Source organism: Tyto alba, unplaced genomic scaffold, assembly GCF_018691265.1.
Source record: "Tyto alba isolate M040663 unplaced genomic scaffold, T.alba_DEE_v4.0 Super-Scaffold_18, whole genome shotgun sequence".
NCBI lineage: Eukaryota > Metazoa > Chordata > Aves > Strigiformes > Tytonidae > Tyto > Tyto alba.
The window spans coordinates 30,581,841-30,606,356 of record NW_024881280.1 but is presented as its reverse complement, the minus strand read 5'-3'; the positions used below and the strand labels follow the sequence as shown (position 1 = coordinate 30,606,356).

At 36.5% G+C, this 24,516-nt stretch overlaps 1 protein-coding gene across 5 annotated transcripts in view; it reads left to right on the top strand.

Annotated features, from left to right (window-relative positions):
* RPS6KA5 (ribosomal protein S6 kinase A5) overlaps positions 1–14,374 on the top strand; it is an 84,159-nt gene extending 69,785 nt beyond the window's left edge. For all 5 annotated transcript variants that reach the window (XM_042790810.1, XM_042790811.1, XM_042790812.1 and 2 more), the window contains 6 exons: positions 320–413; positions 2,709–2,879; positions 6,318–6,509; positions 7,033–7,192; positions 8,183–8,346; positions 9,319–14,374. In XM_042790810.1, the coding sequence (XP_042646744.1) occupies positions 320–413; positions 2,709–2,879; positions 6,318–6,509; positions 7,033–7,192; positions 8,183–8,346; positions 9,319–9,558 (1,021 nt within the window). In that variant the 3' untranslated portion in view covers positions 9,559–14,374. The remainder of the gene's footprint in view (positions 1–319; positions 414–2,708; positions 2,880–6,317; positions 6,510–7,032; positions 7,193–8,182; positions 8,347–9,318) is intronic.
* The last annotated feature ends 10,142 nt before the right edge of the window (positions 14,375–24,516 follow it).

The window sequence follows — 24,516 nt, the reverse complement described above, 5'->3', positions numbered from 1 at the left end:
AGAGGTGAAGTCAAATTGCCCTGGACTAAGGGAAAGGTTTGTTTTATGTAGGAACTATTCTATAATATTTCAGCTTTTGCTGTAGCAAGTTGCCATTGCATCAAAAACATTGTTTGATTTGGGTGTGGTTTTTTAATGTCCTAACTTGCAGGGTTATGTGGAGAGTTTTGCTCAGTTTATTTTTAATATGTTTTTAATTGTGTTCAAGCAGTTGTAATGTTAAAAAATCTGGATTGCAATTAAAAAAAATAGGTGTAACACTTTGAATGTGCAATTTGCTCAGTAAAATTGGTACAAAATGACTGCTCAATTTTTCCAGAATGGAAGCCAACACCCAGAGAGAAATAACAGCTCTGAAACTCTGCGAAGGACACCCAAATGTAGTGAAGTTACATGAAGTTTATCATGACCAGGTATTTTCAAGAAACTATAATCAACATTTGCCAAACACATTGCCATGTGTTTTCCCAAGAACATTAAGGAGTCAGATGTAATGCTACTGTGGAAGCAACTTTTTTCCTAGGCTTTTGTCTAGTCAGTATAGAAGATGAAGCAGAAGTTCTGCACTCAAGGGAGCTCAGAGTTACTCTCACAAATCAAAAAAATATTTGGAAGAACTAGTCCTAGATTCTGTTTCTGGTTCTGTCCTTGGTCTACTTTGTTAATCATCAGATGATATATTCATGGCCCAGTTCCCTTATCTATGATACTGAGGTACCTATTCACCTTCCCTCAGGGTTGTCATGAATCTTAAAATAATATTTGTGAAATAATTTTGAAATATTGCATATCTAACATCTTTTTCTTAGACATTTGTAACTTAATGGAGGTAACCAAGTAGCTTGCTAAATTAGCAAATGTGAAAGTAGAGCCTCTATTTGAAAATATTGAGATCAGTTTAGGGTTTATTTAGAGACCTTAGTTGTCTTTTCCCATAGTATAATGCAAGTTCCATGGCACATAATAAGCCATAATTCGATCTGTCTTGGAGGTTGGCCCTGTTTTGAGCTAGGGGTTTGGACCAGATGTCCTACAGAGGTCCTGAGTTTAGGTCCAAGCTGAACTACTCCATGATTCCAGTCTGATTTTTGTAACGGAACATGGACTCTCTTGCCTCCCCACGTATCCCAGTCTATCCCTATCATGCCGTTTATACAAGGACCAGCGGAGTGCTCATGTGGAGCACTTCTAAAATGAGCTAAGGATAAAAAAAATCTTTACTGTGATCTTTAATGATAAACAAGACTTTTTTTTTTTTTTGCATTTATTTATAGTATGAGTACATGTGTGTAGAACAGGACACTTTTCACTTTCCTTTGAATAAAATAACTATACTCAGGAATATCTGGAAAAAATGTTCTTCAGATTTTTCTGCAACTGAACGGGCTACTCAGCCAGGCAAACCATTGTATTTTTAGTTGCTCCCGATAGCTCCCTGGTGTTATCTTCCAGATTACTCATGCACAATATTCTGAAGACAAGAACTGATCAAAATGTTCTAGTTTTGACATTTCTGCAGGTTGTCTTAAAAAAAAGTTCTAATTTTTAGCTTGCTCTGATACCAGTCTGACCAAATTCTACATTAATAATCCAACCATAGAGTATTGGGTTGCAGTCTCTTTTGATCTGCCACAAGAAGTTTTCTAGCAGAGAAGTCTCTTTATCCTTTTCAACTTCCCTATTGGCTATTCCCAAGACAAAGAAAATTTGCAGGAGAGGATGTCTTATAAGCACTACTAGCAATGTGACTACTAGACACCTTGTTTGTTATAAGTGTTACTGATTTCTGTTTGCATAGCTCTGCTTCTGTTCCTTGATATCTAAATACTTTCCACCTTCTGTTTCTGATTATTTCTTCGAATTTATTTTTTTGACCTCCTCCCAGAATTTTTTTCTTTGCTTGCAAATACTACTTTTGTTACTGTCATTCAGTGGAAGAAAATTCTAGAAGCCATCACATACCTGCATCCATTGCCTTTTAAGAATGCTAACATCACTTTCCTGTCCTCAGAAGTCTGCTGTTTCTTTAGTGGCAAGACATTTGAATTGCAGTTGTTTCTGTGTTAATGTCATCTTATAATCAGAAGTCGCTGCTTATTGATTATCTTGAAAAGAACAACCATCTAAACAACTGTTGCTTTTTAAATTTAAAAAATACACTTTAACGTTTGGAAAGATGTCTACTGTGATTCTAATGATACAGTCGCTTTGGCTACTACTCTATAGGGGATGAAATCAGAAGAAATTGTAGATAATCTTTGATTTCACAGTAAATTTTCAGGGTGCTTTTAAATTATTTGGTAACATTAAAAGGCTAACTCCTTAAGCATATCAATAGAAATGTATCCCTACATCAGAACAGGCTTAAACAGCAAAGGCCTAGCTTTTTCCAGCTTTATCTGTTAGCCTAAAGAAATGCATCTTGTCTCCCTACAGATTTATCCATTTACATGGCGGCGTTGTGTTTTTGTAAATAAGTATGGGTGGACACAGGGAAGACATCAACATTCTTCAATCTCAGTGAGATTGATGGGAAAAATGTCATCTGAGATACAATTTGGTGCTTCTTATTGGCCTTCTGAATTGCTATGAGCAGCAGTTTTATTTCTTTAAACTTTGAGAACTTATCAGAACAGAACCTACCTCCTTGAATGAATGTTGGTTTGTAATGTTAAATTTCTAACATGCTGTATTTTTCTTTGTTTCAGCTTCACACATTTCTAGTAATGGAATTGCTGAAGGGAGGAGAATTGCTTGAACGTATTCAGAAAAAGAAACATTTCAGTGAGACTGAAGCCAGTCATATTATGCGCAGACTTGTTTCAGCAGTGAGCCATATGCATGATGTAGGAGTCGTCCACAGAGATCTGAAACCTGAGGTACAGTGACTTGCTTATATATGTTTAGACATTAAGTTAATAAGTATCTGGAATGTGACATACTTCTGTTCCTCCAGCTTTTATTACAGTTTTTTCTACTTCTACATTTTTAATAAAATGTTCTCACTTTTACTTTGCAAAAGCTGTAGATATTTTTCTGGTTCATAGGTAAAAGTAACTGTTAGGAAACATTTTTAGTTTTGTAACTGATTTACACTCTAGCTTGTTCAAAAACATTCATTGCCTGCTTGGGAACAGTTTTTACTAATGGTAAGTATATATTTATTGTATGAAATAGTTCACAAGCGGAGCTAGGTTGCTTGGGTAATTTGCCTGTAAATTCCCACCTTTTGTTTGATCTTAATTCCCTCAGTAGGGCTTCTTTGGGAGGTAGCTGTGACACCTGTGTGGTATCTTCTGGCCCAGTTAAACACAAAAAGAACCATAAACTAAAGCAGCCAGCTAATAAATATGTGTGATTTGAGTTCAGTGAGTTCAGTCGTTTCCCAAAAGAAACAATTATTAAATACATATTTTTCAGTAATTACTTGTTCTGGTATTTTTATTGTGCAGCAACATCTTGCCTCCCAGACAATTCAGTTTGCTATGGTAAGGCTGACCACTGGCTTTATTCTGCTTCCTGGAGCCAATATTTGCTCCTTTTTCTTTGCCAACAACAGATTTGGATATGTGTTAGTTTTCCTTAGCCCAAGAATAGTGTAGATTGATGTTAGTTCATCCAGTAAAGATGTTATAATTGTAATGGTGATTAGAGTTGTGGTACCTCAGGAAATAGCTACTGCTTTTGTATCTGGAGTTCAAAATAAGCCACCATTCCTACCGATGTTTCGTCCTTTAGTAACATACCTTCTGGTATATTACAAACTTACTTCTTTCATAGTAATTCTAATCCAACAGGTAAAGAAGTCTGCTAGGTGTTGGTGTTAAACTGTTTTTGAAAATCAGTCCAAAATACATGTGTTTGAAAACATCTGTGTAGTGGAGTCTCTGAACTAAATAAACAATTAAATAAAGAGGGACTATTGTGAAATTCTAATGTGTCAGTTGAAAATATGACTCTTGGAAAAAGTTTCTGTCTTGATGTCACCAAGGAAAGAAAACAGCTTTTGAAACAAGACATCATTAAAAGAACAAACCCCAGAAATCCTTTCTCTCTTCCTATTCTCATCATTTTAGTCCTATTACCATCTTGAATATAAAGGCCAGCTTCTGTAACGCAGAGCTTCAGCCGCATGGTAAATTAGGCAGTCTTCAATTCTCCATCATGTTCAGGAACAGAAGTCTGGGAAGTCCAAGTAATGAAGGGTTAGCAAACAGCTTGCAGGATGCATTGCCTCCACAAAGTTGGACTTAAGCAGCCTGTCTCCTTCCTGCTTGTTGTTTTGAAAGTTACTATTTTAGGTTCAGACGTGAACTTAGTATGGGATATGCAGGCTTCCCAATATAGATGTGGTTAGTGCACCTCTGTAAAAAGGTACATAGGAAATTCTGTTACTTTTCTAACAATCCCAGTCGGATTTGTTTGATGTTTAACTTTTGGCATCTAATGTAATACTGAAAGTCTATTTAGAAAAATATGGCTGGTTACATGTCACTAATTTTAATTTTAGTTGCATGGACCGGAAGACTTTTCTGTTTAAGCAATAGTAATTAGATCACATATGTTGCTCTGCAAAGTAGAGGAGAAGTACTGGATAGAAAATAGAGAATTCACAGAAATAAAGAATTCATGTATCATATGTGAACTTTTGGAGCCTCTCAGTAGAGGATTTGAGGATTGTTTCTGTGAAGTGGTCATTAATCAGTAAACTGAGTTCTAAAGATGCTAGAAAAAACATACCAGGGGAGAGATAATGTTTATGTATCCTTAAAATACACGTGGAGTTTAGCTTTAAGTGTGGGGTTGTGTGGAACATGCTCTATTTACCTAATCAACAAAGTAGTCTGAACCCAACTTAAGACATATGGACTGTACCTTTCTTTCTGTACGTGATCAGTTTCATTTTCATCTTAAGAAAGGATGTCTTCTTAAACCAATGTTACTGCAGTTTTTTATTTACTATAGTTCTATAACATCACCATAGAAAACAGATGATTCTCATTGTATTCCTATTTTTGCTGAAGTTAGGCTTCCTTCAGATCCATTTTGCACAACATTTTAATATGGAAAACTGACTTTGCTGATTGTGCATTAAGCTATAACAGCAGTACAGAATGCAAAAGTACTGTTTTGTAGCAGCTATTCTCTTTTATCCATAGTGAATTCTCCCAGGTTCTCCTTACTGATTTGCTTGCAGTCTAGCAATCATTTTTTTTCTCTTTCTTAGTGAGTTTTAAATTAATTACTTGGAGTTATTCACATTTTGTATTACAAAATTACATAGGGCTATAGGATTTCCAATGTTGAGACTTTGTTTAGCATTGCATAGATCAAACAGCAAAAGCAACAGCAAAATCTTGCTCTTCTCTCAGAAGTTCAAGGGAGGAGTAGAAATAATTTACAATTCGTCCTGGCCTCAGCCAGTTCTCCTAAGGCTTAGCTTCACTCACGTATCTTCCTTGACAAATATAAATCCTCAGGGAAAAGAAGAACAGATTGTCTTAAATCTTCCTCCAAACCGATAACAAATCCAAGATGCCATATCCCAGTCTGTAAAGCTGGAATTCTCAGGGACTACTCTACTAAAGTTTCTTTCCCCTGGTGTAAGGAGTAGGCTGTTGGTTCGAGGTTGGACTGCTGTGTGACCTTCAGAGCTTGAATGCCGTTGGTCCCAGGTCTCTTCCAGAAAGCATATCTATTGTGACTTTGAGATCCATGCCAGACAGCAGTCGGTACAACTATTGAGCTGTTGGTGCACGTTCTAGTCCGCCGTCCTTCGCTTTCAGTTTACTCTTTTGCATTATTGTGCTTGTGGCAATACGGCTTCAGTGTGTTACTGCTTGAGGACCAAGGTCTATTCAGTCAGATGAGACATTCCACCAGTTCCACAGACAGGAAAGCTGTCATTCTCAACATGCCAGAAAGAAGTGGAAGCCTAAGAAAATTCACTTTTGTTTGAAGAAGTAGGCGATTCTTGTTTTGATTTATGTTGATGTCTTTGCTTTTTTTTTCTTACCAGTGTTCCCCAAATTATTTACCCCACTGTTCTCTGCTAAATACTTATTTTCACTAATAATCTCAGTCAGAACTATCCTGACTTGCATATATACAGGAGACAGATAAACACATCACACTTTCTTGCCTCCCAGAGTACTGTTATTTCTAATTTTCCATTTTTTTCCCAGTGTCTCCAAATTCCCCTTTTCTCTAAATAATGGGAAGTTTTCTGTAATAATAAATGTAGGAAAAAAATAGCCTTTAAGTATTCTAACCAGTATTCTACCCAGTGCTGTACTGATTTTGTCTTTGCTTTCCAGAATTTATTGTTTACAGATGAAACTGATAATTCAGAAATAAAAATAATTGATTTTGGCTTTGCTCGTTTAAAACCGCCTGATAATCAGCCTCTTAAGACTCCATGTTTTACTCTTCACTATGCTGCCCCAGAGCTCTTGAATCACAATGGTTATGACGAATCTTGTGATCTGTGGAGTTTGGGGGTCATTTTGGTGAGTGACTGAGGTTTTTGATTGTAACTTTATTGTATGTATTTACTTTTCGTTAAAACTCAAAGGACTTGACACAATTTCAGACCTGAATTGCATAGATGCTGAATTCAAGTGAGGTGAAAATACTGCTGCACAAGTAATAGATTCCAAAAATGCGGTCTGGTTCTTAAGAGATATTCTTGTTAGGAGATTTTACAGGCATCCTTATAATCTTCCTACAGTTTCAATTCATAGAAAGAATCAGCCTACATTCTGATTCACAGAAAATTAATTTCAATAGATATAAACTGGGTAGAAATACCATTGTGTTTTGTTTATAGTTTCCTGAAACATTAAGGTTTTTTCTAACAAGGACTCAAGAGAAAGTCTTGTATATGTTAAATATTTCTATAGCCTTGAAGTTATGCTAGTCAAAGTTTTACTGTATAGCGCTGGTGATGCAAACAGCGGCACTCCATCTTTAGTAGTAGGGTTGTCAATAAATATACTGTGTCTGTTAATACTACTTTTGCTCTCATGACAGTATACAATGCTGTCAGGACAGGTACCATTTCAGTCTCAAGACAAAAGTTTAACATGTACCAGTGCATTGGAAATTATGAAGAAAATAAAAAAGGGAGAATTTTCCTTTGAAGGAGAAGCTTGGAAAAATGTTTCTGAAGAGGCTAAAGAGTTAATTCAAGGTATGTATTCACAAATACTTCACGTACCTTATTTTTGTCTCAAAAGATAAAATTTAGAGAACCTGGATGCTGTGATCAGCATCAGAGTGCTTAACTTGAAAGAGCAGTATCCACAGTTTGAGCTGTGTCCTGGCCCCTAATGCAAGTTACGGGTAAAGGTGGACACATCAGACCGGCATTGCCAATTGCTTGTGTGCCTAGCAGAGAGCTAGTGAGATACATAGTGAGATGCTGATAGGTTAGTGGGGTTAGAAGAAACTGAAGAGCTTTAGAAGAAGTGAAGTCATTCTTTTAAAACATATTTAAAAGCAGAGGTTTTCTTTTATGTTATTTTTGTTTCTGCAAAAACACACGGTCATGAGATAAGTGTTTTTAAAAGCTGAGCGAGCTTTTGCAGAAAATAAATTTATTACAATCATTTTTTCCTTGAGCTGTTTTTGAATTTGTGTTCCAAGAGTACTGTATTTCTGAGCTGCTTCATTCACACTTGCCCTACTTTGATTCCCCTTAAGCTTTTGAGCATCTATTTGTGTTTTCAGCGTGAGATAGACATCAATCTTAATTCTACTAAGACTGAGTTCTGAATTTCTGTAGAAGCAGGCTTGCCAGGAATTTTTCTGCCAAAAATGTAGGCGTCTCTAGATTCATACTTCAGTGGATCATCGGAGGCTTACTTTCTTGAACTGCATCTCAGACAGGTTTTAAATGAATAAATCATTTGTTAGTTCTGAGTTTATGTGAAAGAGATGCGAGTTATCAAACAGTTAAATATCAGTGTCTTGCATTTAATAATTCTTCTGGAGACGATGATAGTGTAACATTGTGTGAGCCTTATCTAAGACAAATACTGGCATACCTAGAGTAAATATTGTCATTACTTACTTATCAAAGCAATGCATGAGATTTTATTTTTTTTTTAAATAATTGCATTTTCTATTAAAAGAAGATAAATAGCTTAAAATTTAAGAGAATGTAATGTATTTCTATTAGGACTTTTAACAGTAGACCCGAACAAAAGAATTAAAATGTCCAGCCTGAGATACAACGAATGGCTTCAGGATGGCAGCCAGCTGTCATCCAACCCACTAATGACTCCTGATAACTTGGGCTCTTCAGGAGCTGCAGTGCATACATACGTCAAAGCCACTTTTCATGTAAGTTCTAAGAAATCTTATATTATATGCAGAATTTTGTAATGTTTTAATCTAGATTTTTAAAATGTTTTCTCTTAATTAAAAATATGTATTTGTCCTTATAATTCAACGATATGCTTATAGCTGCAATTTTTTCCTCAATACCTAATGTCTGTGATTGAGTTCAGTGAAAACATGAATGATGAGGCAAGAATAAATTTTGTGAAGATATTTATATTAATGGGGTTTTGGGTACTGAGAGACAGCTGTTCACGAAATAGGTATTATAAATATTCTGTTTCTTAGAGAAATCTACTAAAATACATTTTTATAAAAAAGAGAATAAACTTTCCATTTAACTTAAGCAACTGACTTTTTGTCCTTATGGTTACAAAACTGAGGTAAAATTTCTGGAACGTAGCTATTTCATGTGTTTGATATCATGGACGCTTTTTTAATGGACTTACTTGTCTACCATTGTGTGTTTACTAAAAATGTTTGAACTGCAACTGTATTATACAAACCCAGTGTTGACTCTCATGATTCTTTCTACAGAGAATAAACTGAAATTGAGCAGATTTATGCTGAAATACTTGTAGACACTTACTACCAAGAAGAGAAAAAGAAAGGAATTGTTACTTTCAGTGATCCTGATAATGCAACATAATTTGGGCTAAGAGAAAAACTGTAATGTAGCTAAGTGTAGTTTTTGAAAATGTAGTCTTAAATAGGTTTAAGGCTTCATAAAAAATACTTCTAAATTAAAAGGAACAAGGACGCGAAGATGGCAATTTACAGTGTTATGTGTTGGCTCTTAAATACATGTAAAGGCTAGTAAAGTTACAGTTGCGGCTGTAGTAAGAATTAGTAGGGATCTGTCAAGAGATTACAGTATATCTTATGATTTACCATAGAACATTCATAACAAGCTACAAGCCATAAACTGTCTTAAACCTCTTGAAAAGCTTAGAATTACATTTTATTTTTAAACAGGCCTTTAACAAGTACAAAAGGGAAGGATTTTGTCTCCAGAACGTTGACAAGGCACCTCTTGCAAAGAGAAGGAAAATGAAAAAAACAAGTACCAGCACAGAGACACGTAGCAGCTCCAGTGAAAGTTCACATTCTTCTTCCTCTCATTCTCATGGTAAAACTACACCTACAAAGACACTGCAGCCAACAAACCCTACAGACAGCAATAACCCAGAAACCATCTTCCAGTTCTCTGACTGAAAAGCAGAGAATATCCTGTCTTGAAGATTTAAGTGGTTATAAACTTGGTAGTTCCTATATTGTCTTCTCCTGCCCTTCGTCTCTGTGGCTTACAGGCTACAGGAATATGTCTGTCGCTTTAAAAACGTAATTCAATCATACCTTTTTAGCTTTGTATTTCAATACATTTCTTTTTAGCATTAAGTTTGATATCACTGGATATGGTTTAATACTATTATACAACCAACATTGTATTCTAGGGCTAAATTACTAGTGTGCAGTCAAGCTCGAGGTAAGGAGCTATGCTGCTCATGGTACAGCTTGGAGGAAGACTGTTTCTCAGTGTCTGAATCTTTCTCCCAGTTTCTTCCCCACTGTTCAAAGGAAGGAAGGCTCTGTAACATGTATAGAACTTTTGGATCTTCTGCTTTTACCCAGCTCTGTGAAGAATGTCATAGAATTTGATTCTTCATGCATGTAAAGAATCACTAGTACAATGCACCAAAGCAGTATAGTACTTTAAGGCCTTTTAAATTTGTGGTTACATTCTATCCCATTTATTTGAATTTTAAGAGCAAAATGAAGCGTTAGGAAACTCTGATGTTGTTTTAAACGGTAACTCCATATGTCTTTTTCCAAACAACTGGGAATACTAGTTTTAGGTTGGTTTTGTTTTATTTTTTATTTATTTCATTTTTAAAAAAAAATCTAGGGTAAAAGATGTCTGATGGGGTGAGGTGTCTAGTACTGTGATACAATAATTTTTATTTCTACTTTTTGAAGTTATTAACTTTTAAAATATTTTACAGATTCTAAAATGTAATGCTGTAAGAGAAAGTGAAATTTCCTATTGAATGCTTTGGAAAATGGTCATGTTAAAATATATAATTCAAGAATTAATTATAATTTATATTTTCTTTTTATATTTACACAAAAACTTTAAAATACTAAGATTTTTTTAAAGATGCAAAAACTCCAGTTTCAACACTTGTTATTATAGGGTCCATACAAAATGTACACCGAGTTATTTGAATTTTGCATTGTGCAAATATGGCAGTTTAATAGTGACTGTAAAATATTAGAATATATGTTTTCTTCTTTGCACTTTATGACATCAAAAGGAGGTGTTTTATAATAAAGTGCACTCAGATCTCTCTTCCTGCAAGGTGCTGAGCACTGTTTTACTGGGTTGAATGACCTGAAATCCACCGTATTTAGTGGTCGTGGTCATTGCGAAGGAGAATTCTGTACTTTGCTGGAGTGAATCCCTGTATATTACCCACTGTTTTCATTCCTTACTTTAAACTGCGAAACTCTTTCTATCTTGCTTTTACATTGTATATAACAAATACTAGAACTGGGCACCTTGTGTAGTGTAGATGTTAACAACTTATGCACTGGGAATACTAAAGGGAAATTATATTGAACACTGTGCTTCACAACTTGTTCACTGTGGTGTTCTACAGTGAAGTAGTTCCTACTGTGATAGTATAGTATGTACATAACTGTTTGGAATCATAAATGTGACTTACAGAGACATCAGCATAAACTTTTAAATCAGTATATTTTGTAAATTTATGGAGAGCTCTTTTATTGCTCGTATTCTCAATGACTAGGGATGACTTAAGTGCTAAAGATGACTCCAGTTCTGCAAATGCTTACATGTGTAAGTTTCCACTGAAGTCAGAGAGACTCCTTGTGTAAAGTTAATCACATGCCTAAATTTATGTGATGGAAGACTAATTGACTGGGGGATTTTGTTAACAGCTTGCTCTATCTTAAAGTAACCTTAATCCAAACCCTATGCAAAAAAAAAGGTTATAGAAATTGTTTATATCAGTGATTTTATTTATAGAATTATATCAGATATCAGTATTGACAAATACAATACATCCATGTTTACAGGGATTGTGTCTATCAAAACAAGGCTTTGAAGCCCAACATGTTTGTTCTGTGTTTCTTTAATATTAATAATGGCATTCTGAGGTTTTGGAATTGCTCATGTGAAATAGTTTACTACTTTCTTGATGTGAATGTCAACAGTAATTGCAGCATTAATTTCAGGTTGATGTGAATATTGAGATTTGCACTGTTTATGTAGAAGTAGTGTATTTAAAGATCAGTATATGTGCTAATAACACAAGCAATTTTAAGTGGCCGATGTTAAAATACTGAAAAACAATTGTCAATGTAATATATTCAGGTTTGCTTTCTGAATGCTCTCTTTGGAAGTAATCTCAATAGTGAACATGGCTCATTTGTAAAAGAATACTTTCCCTCTCCCCAATAAACTTGATGTAAATACAACAAACAATCCACCATTAATACTTGCTATGCAGAGACAGTACAAGTGAATTGGGAGCTTGGAGAACAGGTTGCTTGTAAAGTTGCACTTTGAGGACTTCTTGGAATTTGGTGTCTTCAGGGTGAGGACAACAAAAAGCAATTTTTGGTTTGATTTCATTTAAGTGTAAGAGACTTTTGGATACCAGGTGGATTTGGAATATTGTGACTCAGCTGAAATAAATTCTTAAAAAGTTAGGAACACAGTACAGTTGTTTCCTGTTGGGAAATTTAAACTGTTGTTTGACAAACTGATGAAAGAAGAAAAAGAATGCCTGCCCAAGATACTAAATGCTAGTGGTAATGGCTGTATTGTCAGAGGTTTTTTTCACACAGGTTTTGAGAGACTTGTGAGACTATAATTGTTAGAATACATCACTTGTATCAAAGACAGCTTTTACAGCTGAGTATTTCTGTGTCCTCTTTGTGCTCTAACAGTAGTTATTAAATAAAAATTTGAAAACAGGTTAATTATTTTTGGCAGGGGTAAGTACCTTTTAAGTGTCACCTTGCATTTTCTTTGAACCAGTTACCTAGGGTAGCTGAAATGTTTACCACCTCTGACTTTCTGCTGCCCCCAGGTAACAGAGCTGTTGAGGGGGTGTGTTTGACACTAAACTGTCCAGATTTTTAGCTTAGCATATTTACATAAACAACTGCTGATCTCCATTTACACTGATAAAACGGAGTTGCAAACTAGGCGGCTCAAGAGCAGGTTCACTTGTTCAGATGTCCCTGCAGGAGACTTGTTACTCTTGGCAGAACAATGTCTCAGATTAATCTGTTGCCGAGCCTAGCACTCTAGGTCATATAAAGACCATGGGCCAAATTTTTAATACTCATACAACCATTTCAAATCTGAAGTGTACAAGCCAATCTTCATTAATACTCCACATACTTTATATTGCCTTGGTGAAGAGTTGTTAGACTGTAAATTATGTTTATACTCAGATTGAATTTCCTTCACAGTGCTGCTATGTGTCAAGCAATTTTAATGTTTAGTAATGATATCTCTCTGCTGTCAGAAATGTAATGCAATCAGCAATATTGTGGGCAGATTTGTTTGAAAAATCAAATTTCTTATCAGTAAAGATTTAAATAACTAGTGTGGTTATTAATCTGATCTTTAAAGTGCTCAATATTCTGTAAAGATATTTCTTTGTAATACTTTTAGAAACACAAATTAAGAGGTAATTCTGCTAAAGGATTTAGAGGATTACAGAGGAAGTAACATGACTTACTGTTCCTCTGTCTTAATGAAATTTCTACACTTTTATATAAGGAAAAGGAGCTGAAATAATTATTGTTTGTTAATGGAAGGGTCAGTGCATTTGGCATATGTATTGTTTACTACTATGAAAAAAGCTTTATTAAAATGATTTATTAAATAGTGTGGGGGGGTGTGAAATAACACAAAAATACAGTATTGCATCAGAATGGATTGAGGCTTCAAGCTGGCATTGCTGATGTACGTATTTTCTCAGCCCTTTTCCATGACTACTTTCCTGAGCGCGATAATGATACCTGCACAGCTATGTTCCCTAGCCCTCATCCAGGAACAGAGTAACTCCTGGCAGAAAATATCCGCAGGACGATGATGTATGTTTATTGCTGTGATGAAGTGTTGCACAAGTGTCTCTTTAAATATGTGCATGTGTTATGTGCATGTATGTAGATACATGCTGTATTGCACGTCTAGGCCTCAATCTATAGTAATACGCCTTGTTTAAAGAACCTGTACTTAAAAATAAGTTCTCGACTCACACAATTCAGAGGACCAGCCAAGGGGGCTACCACAAAGGAGGAAGAAGGTTATAAGAAGTCAGAGATAAGAGGCTTCTGGGAAGATCTTTTCGGGGATAAATTTCTCCCCTTGCTATCTCCATGTGCATGTAATATTCACTGACACTGAATTACAAGCTTTCTTGCCAGTTACCCAGCATAAACACGTTTCCTAACTCTGCAGGTCTGTGAGTATGTGTGTGTGTGTCTGCACACGTGTGTATCTTTATATGACATTCTGGTCTTCAGTTGGAATTTTTTGTTATTTCTCAAGTAGCATTCCAGGTGTTTTTACCAAGTTGGCGGTCTTCATTCTTTTCCCCCACATATGACAGCCTTTCTCAGCACCGATTTTTTACATTGTGAAACATGACATTGCCTTCCTTCAGTCAAGATAGTTGACTCAATATTCTGGATTGAGAGAATGGGAAATAACATGGCTGTTTCTGCTGTAAAGAGAGAGAACAGTGCTTTGATCTTTGTCAACCTGTGAGAAACGCTTCTCAGTTTGCTCCTTTGACCCACAGGGCACTGGATTCTATAAAAAATAAGAAATGCAGAGGTGTTGGCTAGATCTCCCCTGCCATCCTGCATTTTTATATATTACTCATTCAATAGATTCTGGATGTTCAGAACACCTGTGTAGAAAAAAAAACAGGATGATTCGTGTAGTCTGCACTAGTAAATAAAGTGATGCTTTCAATTACACAGACCAGCTGGAGCAGTCTTGTTTGTTGTGCATGGAAGCAGCAAGGGCAGAGAAATGTTGAACATCTGCAATAATGCAATCCTGAAGAAAACCTGTGTGTTTTGGCAGCCTTCACGTTCTGTGGGATAGAAAAGGAAGTCAGCAGCTGCCTGGAAATCAATGGTAAGTGTTAGGTAGATGAGGTGGTGTGGGCACATCTGACAGCTTACTCTCACCCACGGGGCCATTCCTGATCCTTTCTCCTGGCCACATGCTCTACCTTCTTCTTGATTCCGGTGTTTGTATCCCCTCTGAGCCAAGAGAGGTAGGGGGAAATAAAAGTGTTCTGTTGACTTAGTTAATGCGTTTTGGTTAACACTGGGCTAATTGATTTCATAGTTAATCCAAAGTAAAAGTAGTAACAAAGCATTGCAAAACCTAATTTGCTAAAATGCTGTGATTTTTGAAAGCTAATACTTTATTCAGAGGTAGAAAGGATTCCATAGTATTCACACATAAAACCACTTTTTAAAATTGGCAACCAACCTGACTGCATTCACAAACTTCATGTAGAAGTCTGCTAGCTTCCTCTGAAATGCCAACAACAAAGCAAAGAAAAACAGAACGCTGCTTTAGTTGCTCAGGAACTGCCCAAAAACCTATTGCAGTTGAAACTGCAAACTGATTGCAAACTTACTGAGTTTTTCTTAATACAAAGATAATTTTACTGTGTCAACAAATCAAGCTTTAGTTCTTAAAATTGAGATCTCATTTATGTTTGTCTGATTTTCCTTGGGTTTTCTTTTTTTAAATACGTAGCTGTCTTAGTATGATTGTGACCAAAGGTTTATTTTGGTAAGTAAGAGAAAATCTAAGGATTTAGGCTAAGGCCTTGTGAATAACCGAAAGAAGTCTGCTGGAAAAGGTAATCAGTATCTTCAGCTAGTTTAGTTCAGAATATATATATTACTGATATTTCCTGATGTAACTACCAAGTATATTTTACAGGAATTATGGGCATGATTTTGTGTGACACATTCAGCTGTGCTAAAAAAGCTTTCGAGTGCAAACTAGTCTTTGAAATTACAGCAAAGTGAGAAGAAGGGGCGGGAAGTTGTATTTAAGTGTGATGGTGCAAAGAGGGGACAATGCTCAAGGTTTGTCTCCAGGTTACACTGACAGAGGTGACTAGGTGCTAGTATCGCATTGTCTGTAGAAGCTTACTAATTAATAACAGTATGTGTCATTTTTTTTCCTTTAAAATCAATATACAGTGGAGAAGAGAAATGAATCTAATTCACAAAAGCAGCAAGTACCTCAAAGGTTTTCTCAGATGTCTCCTTAATGAGTTCTTATCCCTTATGTAGCTCAGCTGTACATAAGTTACTCTGGTGAAGCTATGCCTGCTTGAGGGAGCAGGATCTCACTGTCTGGTGATGCGTTCATTGTACAGCGATTGTACAAATTAGAACTTGAGGTGCTAAATCACTGCTGCTTTTAAGTTCAGATGTTTAGACAATTCTACTTCGTGTGCATTGCCATGCCAGTCCATCCCTTTGCAGCCCTGGCAGGTCACTTAGTCCAGTTTTAAAGCTGTCAGATTAAAAGGAAAACTTTGTGAGAACATGCCTTTAATCTTAACCTACATCTGGATTACAAAAATGAACAGTAGCTTGGCATTGGCTTTCAACCTTAACAGTCTTATCATTAAGATGCTACTGCAGCAAATTTTGATGCTGACAGATATTTTTACAGTACTGATCTCTTTCACCTGTAGAGAAAGAAACGTGCAAAATTACTTCCTGTCAGAAGAAAACTGTTTTGCTAGAGTCCCAGTGGAAGAGATCATCCATAATTTCTACCTTTACCTCTGAAACTGTAAAGGCAAGAAATGAATTGGTGACAGATTCTGACAGCTGGTTATAAAGGAGCAGGCTGTGTTAATTTGCAGTAAGTGGAACAGGGCGTTCTGTGTCTTGTGTCAGTGTGGGTAGGGAGCGGGGAGGGGGAAGGAGATGGGAAGAAGGGAATGCCGAGTGCGTCGCCGCACCGTAATGTGCAGGGCACTCTGGTTGCACACCGTTGCTTTTGAAGAAGCAATGGTCTCCACGTTTAACTTAAAATCTTCAGGAAAAGAAACAGATTCACCGGTCAGCTTTTTTCTTGGAGGGAAATGGTGCCATTTTCAAATGGTAAAGGCAGCAACATGGTCATTGATTTCCTTAACTCACTATATGCCAGTTACCAACAGATTACAGTGAAGTTTTCTTTCTGACAGGCATGCGCTTCTCATTCTTAGTCACATCAGCAAATTGCAAAGCTTTGTGACAGAAGTTTACCAAAAAGCAAGATAAGTAATTACAATGGTTTATTTTACCCAATATCAGAATATTCAGAAGATAAATGAGGATAGGGTTCTGGTTTTGGATGTGGAAAAGCATGAGAAGAGAGGTTCGTTTTGTGAATGCAGTGGTGGAAGAAATAAAAGAAAGCTGTTTTCTGGAAGTCTGCTCAGAACTCACCAAAGATTTGTGAAACCAGTTATCAGCTGAACACTCCTGTCTCTAGAGCTGTTAAAGCCCAGCCATGCTGATCTGGAGGATGGTAAGGTAAGCTCAGACTGTTGGCTAGTACTATCAGAGCTGCCAGTTTATGAAAAAGTTGTTGGGGCTTCTGTTTGGGGCTACTTCCCCCTATCTGTAAGTCTTGCTAACCACCGGGGAATGAAGAGTGTTTGGCTAATCAGGCTCTTTAGCTGTGTTGGAATGATAACTGTAAATGAAGGTTTTGATCTTCAGTCAACCCGTTTTCTTCTCCAGGCCATGATGTTCAGAAACAGGAAGAGATTTTTTTATTGCCCTAAATTGTGTGGTTAACCACTGTGGTGGCTTCGAACTTAATGCAAAGCAATCTGGAGAAGCATATCATGTCATTATTAATAAGTCAACCTTGGTCTCCCTTAGGAGAGATTCTTGCCAGAGCTCTGCACGGCGCAGAGCAGCAGCGTGGGTATTCCCCTTGGATGGCTAGTGATCTGTGTATTCGTTCTTCTTCCAATTCTTGAAGTTGTGCTGGGAACTCTTCTTACAGAAGAATTAAAAAAAAACCCCAAACTGAATATCTGAGTGATAGTCAGGGGATACTTAGGGGAAGGTAGCTTTGTAGGTAATAACCAAGGGTGCAGATTGGCTGTTGCATTATGCACAAGTTTTATGGCAGCAGGGAGAATTATCTGGGCTAGTCTCTAAGTCTGAGAGTATTTGAGCTATTACTGTCCTCCAGCGCTGTCAGGAGCTTGTTTTTGGAGAAAAATGTGTGAATATGTTTAAGTCCTATGGTGTAATGCCATCAGTATACCTAAAGAATCACAGTCTTCTAGTGTACATTTGGGCTAAGTTTTTTTTGTGTTTTTTTTGTGTTTGTGTTTTGTTTTTTGTTTGTTTGGGGGGTTTTTGTTGTTGTTGGATTTGATTTTTTTGTTGTTGTTGTTTGGGTTTTTTAAAATTATTTCTTTTTATTCCCTATGTTGTATACTTGGTTCTGTTCCTTTCCTGAGCTTTTTATTTATGTTAACCCTCTTATCTCTTTGATTTCTCTAGTCTTTCTGCTTGTCCTGAAAGGTAATGCATGGATCTTTCTGCCCAAAAAGAATTGTAGAGTCAAATATCCAATATATAGAAGGAATAAAAATATGAAGGAAGGCTATGCAACAAACCCTTCGCTTTAGCAGAAGTACTAGCTTAAAATACACTACATTGGTCAATTAATAGGTATCTTACCCTTCAGACAACTGTTATATTTGATAAACAGAATGAATAGTTTTGGAAGCACAAAATGAATACTTTTAAAAAGAAAAAAAAAAAAAAAAAGGGTTGGGTTTGGTTTGGTTGTTTGTTTTTGGTTTTGTTTTTGTCTTTTTTAAAGTGAGTGCAAACCCAAAGGTACAAACTCAAATGGCACTTTCAAACTTGGACCTAAAAACACACTGTGAACAACAGGTATCAGGTCCGGCTGCTGATTTGCCTTTTACTCTTTGAAGTAGGGATAGATCAGAAGCATGCAGGAGAAATCTGCTTGGTCCTACAGATGTGAAACTTCACATTTTCAAGAACCTGTACTTAGACCCAGCAGGAGCACTAGGAGGCTGAAAGCTGACAGTTACTGCCCAGAAGCTGCTCATGAATCATCTTTGTGAACTGAAGATAGATAAAGCCCACAGAACAATAGTTCACACCTGTTCCCAACCAACTGTAGTCACAGTAACATTATCGCTTTCTACTTCAGTTTTTATCAAGCAGCTAAAAAAAGCACATGTTCTGTTGTTACCTGATTTGTGATGGTAGGTAGAATGATCTCCAGGGCAGTGAAGCTGACGAGACACGGTCTGTTCTGTGCTTTCAGGCAAATGCTAGAGCTTTCAGAGACTTCTTTGATCACGCTATTGTATTTTAAATAAACTGCAGCTCAGTCCTAATCTTCTCTGGAAATAACTAGTTGAACTTTTCATAGAAAGGAGCGGTGACATAGCAGAGTACGTGAAGAGGAAATATTCTGATGTCTGGAGAATTTCAGAAGACGCAAGCAGAATTTGTGTTTCTGCCAAGAGCAAGTGTTCGGCAATAGATTTCTGAAAGGTTGAGTAGGGCCAGCTAAAGTAAGCTGCAGTGTGTAAAGCCAACTGAGTATTGCCAGAACATAAGAAATGTCCCACTGAGTCAAACTAATGGGACCAGAAATGCATGCAGCACTCGAGATGCAGGTGTGCCATGGTTTACAGAGCGGCAGAATGACGCCCGCTGCTTTGCCCTTCGTAGCCTTGCTGGTGGTGGCTGGTGTTCTGTAGCTTCCCACTGACCAATGCAGCAAAGATTTCAGGGAATTGGCTGCAATTCCTTATCTGACATCCTGTGTAGAACAGGGTATCAAGTGTAAATCGGGTAGTCTTCTGCAGAGCAAATAACTTGTGTTTGACCAATCCATGTTAACCTGAAAAGCATCCAGTCTTGTCTTGCAGACATCAAGACTTGGCGAATCCACCGCCTCTTGTATTTGTACAAATAGTTAATTAACCTGATAGCTCTTAAAAAAAATCTAATTTCTTCCATAAATTTATTTGTCACAGGTCTCCAACTTTCTGTTCTTATTTTATGTTCTCTATTAATCTTTTTGCAAATGCTCTTTGCTTGGCATGAAGTTTAATTTCCAAAACATAAAGCCAATATTTTGTTGGTTCTGCCAATTATTAAGGCAGAGAGAGACTGTTAATTGGTCAAGTTTCTTAACTCATATTTGCTGTGCAGAAATAGCAGCTAGCACTCCTTCTATGGGGTCCACATTTTGCTGCTTCATAGTGTTTCTACCCAACTGGAGTACAGGTCTCTTGGAATTTGTCCCATCTGATCCTAGGAAACCTCCTTCTCCCCTGTCTGCTAAGGACCTTGCTTTCGGAACATCATAATGTAACCGAGTATGCAAATTTCCAGGTTTTTCTCTTAGGGACACCCCAGGCTAGGCAGGTGTCTACCACTGTCTTCTGCCTTCCTTTGGCACATAGGCCCAAGCCCAGTGTCCTCACGATGCGCCCGGCATTCCATGAGCTATTCAGAGGGATATGATGAGACAGAACGGGGCAGCCCTTTGTTTCAGGACTTTGTGTGCTAATTCCGGACCTACTGGTTTTAAAGACTTCTCTCCAGTTATTGATGTCACTGAAAAATCGAATTTAATGCATGATTTTCATTCTTTCCAGGCAAAAACAGTTGCTGAACACTCCTTTATATCACAAACATTTTTCTTAACTATGGATAATAATGAACTGATGAGGTTACTAGAATTTTTTTTATTACCTTTATCTTCAGCAACGCCCGCTCTCTCTGATTCCTCTAATTTATTTCATTTTTCTTACCCATTTGTCTTAGTACTCACAACATTCAGCAATTTCTGTTAATGTTTTAAACTGTAGCCTACGGGTTTAGAAACTTTCGGAAATGATATGTAATTTTCGACTCCCTCTGGTGGTCTGACGACGTATTTAACTGCTAATACTGACAGCAACAAGGAAAACGTTTGAATGCAGTATGACACTGTAGATGCTTCAAATTTACCCATTATTATTTGTCCCAGGTGCATTTAAATAGCAATGGGGAAAACACTGATGTTTATTAATATGTACAATTATTTTTTATTACTAATGAGTAGCTTTATCTTTTTATTTTATTTTTTTAATCAAAGCTTTTCTTCTATGTAACAATTGAATTTAAAGGGGTTGAATTTAGGACTGAAGTAGGGATGTAACTCAGCTCCTGCACTCAGTAAATTCAATCTGAGGAATACTTGATCTTCATCTTCTCTTAAGTGCTCACAGAAGTGCAGTTTGAAACAGTTACGTGAAGACAGTGATTCCTATGTAGACAAAAAATGATCTGGGAATAAAATCTAAGTATGATTTAACCCAACAATGTAATCCGATCAAACAGTTGTACTACAAGAGAGAAGAGCTGCCACTATTGCTTTTCTAGCTAAAGAGACTTTATTCAGATTTAGTAAGAGGTTAATATTTACTAAAATAGAGTTTTCTAATTTCCTAAACTGTAATAGGTATATTATTTTTACCCTTAAAAAATAGTTAAAAGTTGTACATGGCTTATTTTCTGTGCTGGACAGAACAAAAGGAACTGAAAAGTGGTGGGGTAATTAGAGCGTAAGAAGCTTACATCTTTCTAAAAATACATAATTATTATTTTTTAAATCTGGAATAGTTCTATTCTGGACATTTTTTTGCATAAATGAGTCAAAAGAATAGAAAAATGTCTGTGTCACCAAGGTTCAGTTTGTCTAGGAAGATTTATTTTTTTGAGTTCAAGCAAGAAATTAGGGTACAATGTGGATCATATCTAGAATTTAGCTGAACTGTGTCTCAGTTTTGTTATTGTGCAAAGACAGTGTGGAGACCCTCTTTACCTGCTGCCCTATGACCACCACTGTGTGGGACAACAGTTTGAAATACAGCAGGAAAGAGAATCACTGTAAGTGTAACACAACGGAAGACCCAGGATTTAGACCTTCCTTGGCTCCTCCCTGAACTTAAATTAGCCAAAGCATTTATTTGGAATCCTTAGACCTCTGAAGAAGGCTGAATAGTTTTACACTGGCACAATAAAAGTGAGAAACCGCAAACTGTGTTTTTCTTCCCATTTTGCTTCCTTTTAGTTACTGCATGTTAGCAACTTTACTGGCAATATAGTTTTGTAATAATACATTTGTGGAACAAGTAGCAATGCAGATATAAATACTTACATCTATTCAGCTTGTGAACACCTGCAAAGTGCTTTTGTTAATTCTGGGAGGTGAGGTTTTTTTATGGGATTTTTTTTTTTTTTTGTATGTGCAAATATGTGCATTTGTGATGTGGAGGATATTTCCAGAAACAGTATGATGGGTTTAAAATGCAGTATGAAACATTGGGCCAAAACAATATGATTTTAATACGTGCTGCCAGTTGACTGATACTCTTTGTTGCCCTTTCATTGGCAATGCTGGTTTCTATTTAGCATGAGTGGGTGTGGAAAGGATGTCTCTTGGAGTCTGACTTCTTGTCTTTTGCAGCACAATTAGTAATTAAATTTAAGATTGACCCTATCAACAGCAATGACTGTTAGCACTGTCATTTATTAAAGACTAAGAATTAACATCAAGGGATTTCATACAGTAGTGAAAAGTATTTGCCTGATTGCACAGGCATACGTTCCTTTTTGAGTATTAGTTGTACTGCCTGTTATTTGACAAGTCCAGTATGAATCGAGTCAGTTTGAAAGCAACAAACTGCAAATTCAAAAGCCTACTGTGAAGGGGGAAAAAAAAAAAAAAAAAAAAAAAGCTTTCCAGGTCCCTAGGTTTTCCTGAAATGTTTTGTGTATGATTTTGACTTTCAAACAGCAGTAAGGGCTTAATGAATTACGAAATAATGTCAATTCACAGATGTAACTATTTTATCTTTAAGAAAATAAACTAATCTAAGTACAAAACCTTGAAACGTTGAAATATTTTGATAAAGCATATTTCACTTCTTACATGACTATTCCTTGCTATGAGGCAGGGGTGGCAGATTTTATAATGTGCATGTTGTCAAACTGTTGATTTTGCAGATGCTGTTCAGTCTCACTTTACTTCCCTTTAAATTGCATTTGATACTCCCGAAAAGGAACCAAGTGTCACTGAAATTATTTTCTCCAACAATTTCCATACAGTCAGTTCTAAATTTCATAGACGTTACTGGCTTCAGCAGGAATGGAGAACTCTGCAGTTACCTTGTTTCACTAACAGTGTTATGCTAACTGGAATGAGACACTTATATTCAGTAAAATTTTTGCTTCTGTAATGCTTATGAGTTGTGCTCTTCACTGTGGAGAAATTACTTCTCACGTTAATGCGTTTTGGCCCGAAACACACTTGAGAAAATGGCAGACAATAGTGGGAGTTGAGTGTCATTGCTTTAAAATACAAATAATGCTTAAATTGCATCTCTGATCACTTGCAGTAGAATACATTTAACATCTTAATAGACAGTAAAATGTTGATTTGAATTAAAAGATAAGAAGTTGGTAAAATAAAGGTTTGTGCTGAGGAAAAGCTTCTTTCTAATAGTGACTTTTTAATTCTATTTTACACTTTGTGGAGATAAAATAAGGACTTCTGCGCTATCTTCCATAACATTATGTTTCCCTCAAAATTATCATCTTTCTGTGACGTATGCTACAGGAACTGAGGAAGAAAATAGCTTTAATAATCAGCACTTCGATTAGCAGCTTCAGACAAACTCTACTTGGTAGAAAAACCAAGCCCAAACCACCTGTCAGTGTGCCAGACTAAAACCACACTAACAGGTAAACTTGCATAGTGAATACTTTTTCTGTAAATAATGAAACAACACTTGCCATTAAGCACCGATAACCTTTGGCACAAATTGGATGTTAAGCTCTGACTAGGCTGTTCTCTCAAGAGCCTCCATACCAGTAAGCTGACTTCATCAAACTGTCATGAAAATAGTTTTAAACTTTATTCTTTTCAAAAAAAAAAAAAAAAAAAAAAAAAAAAGAGAGAACAAAGGTGAAGTTTGTTTCCTCCCTTGCCGCTTCAGCAGTGAATAGTATTTGCCTAAGAGGCCAGAAACTCAGTCTAGAACAAAACCCAGTGATCTTGTAAGTTTTCTTGCTTTTTTTCTCATTTGAGTTCCTAGCATTCTATTTGAATACGTTACCTTTAAAAATGAAAGTACTTCTAAAATATTGGGATTTTTTTTCTGATTCCTTGTTACAGAATGTTCGATATCTTAGTGAGATTAAAATGTTACTTCAAGTCAGTTTATATTCTCTGTAACTTCTACATTTTTACCAGTTTAAGCCCTCATCACTGCTGTTTCTCATAATTCTGTACTGAGTACTAGTGCAGAAAACTTCTTCATCGGGTTTATTTCCAGATTACCAGAAGTATCAGAGTGCCATATCGGTGTGTTCCTGCGTACTGAAAGTTCCTGTTTCTTCGTACTAAGCTAATGAAATTGCACTGAACAGTCCGTTGTTTCTCTTAATGCCCTGTGTTTGGGGGGATTGGAGTGGGAGAGATGGCATAAGGAAAAATGGTTGACCAATACATGCCAGTTACTTTTCCTGCATTTTAATTTTCCATCATTTTCAGGAATATCTCTCTATGTATTCTGGCTAGCCAGCTGCCTCACCTTACAAGCAGACCTCCTATTTCTAGCAAAGTACATGTATGCTTCAGTCTATGCCAACAGTTTACTAAATAAGCCATTTCCAGAAATCAACACTTTGTTTCCGTTTGAAAAAATAAGTGGCAATTGACAAAATATGCAGGATCAGGCTTCTTTTCTGTATCGCTTTTATGCTATTCATTCCAGATCTGTTATTGTCTATGACGACGGGTCATCTACAATGGAATCTTCTCCCAGCAGCCTTGGGTATATGGAAGTTTCATTAATGTTAAAGCAGATTTCCTAACTGTTCCAATGCATTTCAGAATATACTAATGTCTTTTGCATAGAGGTCTCACTTCGTAAATAGTAGCTGTTGAGATAATAAGCCTGATGAACTGTTATGTAAATATTTTAATGCTATTCTTTTGCTAGTAGCAAAATACTGAATACTGAA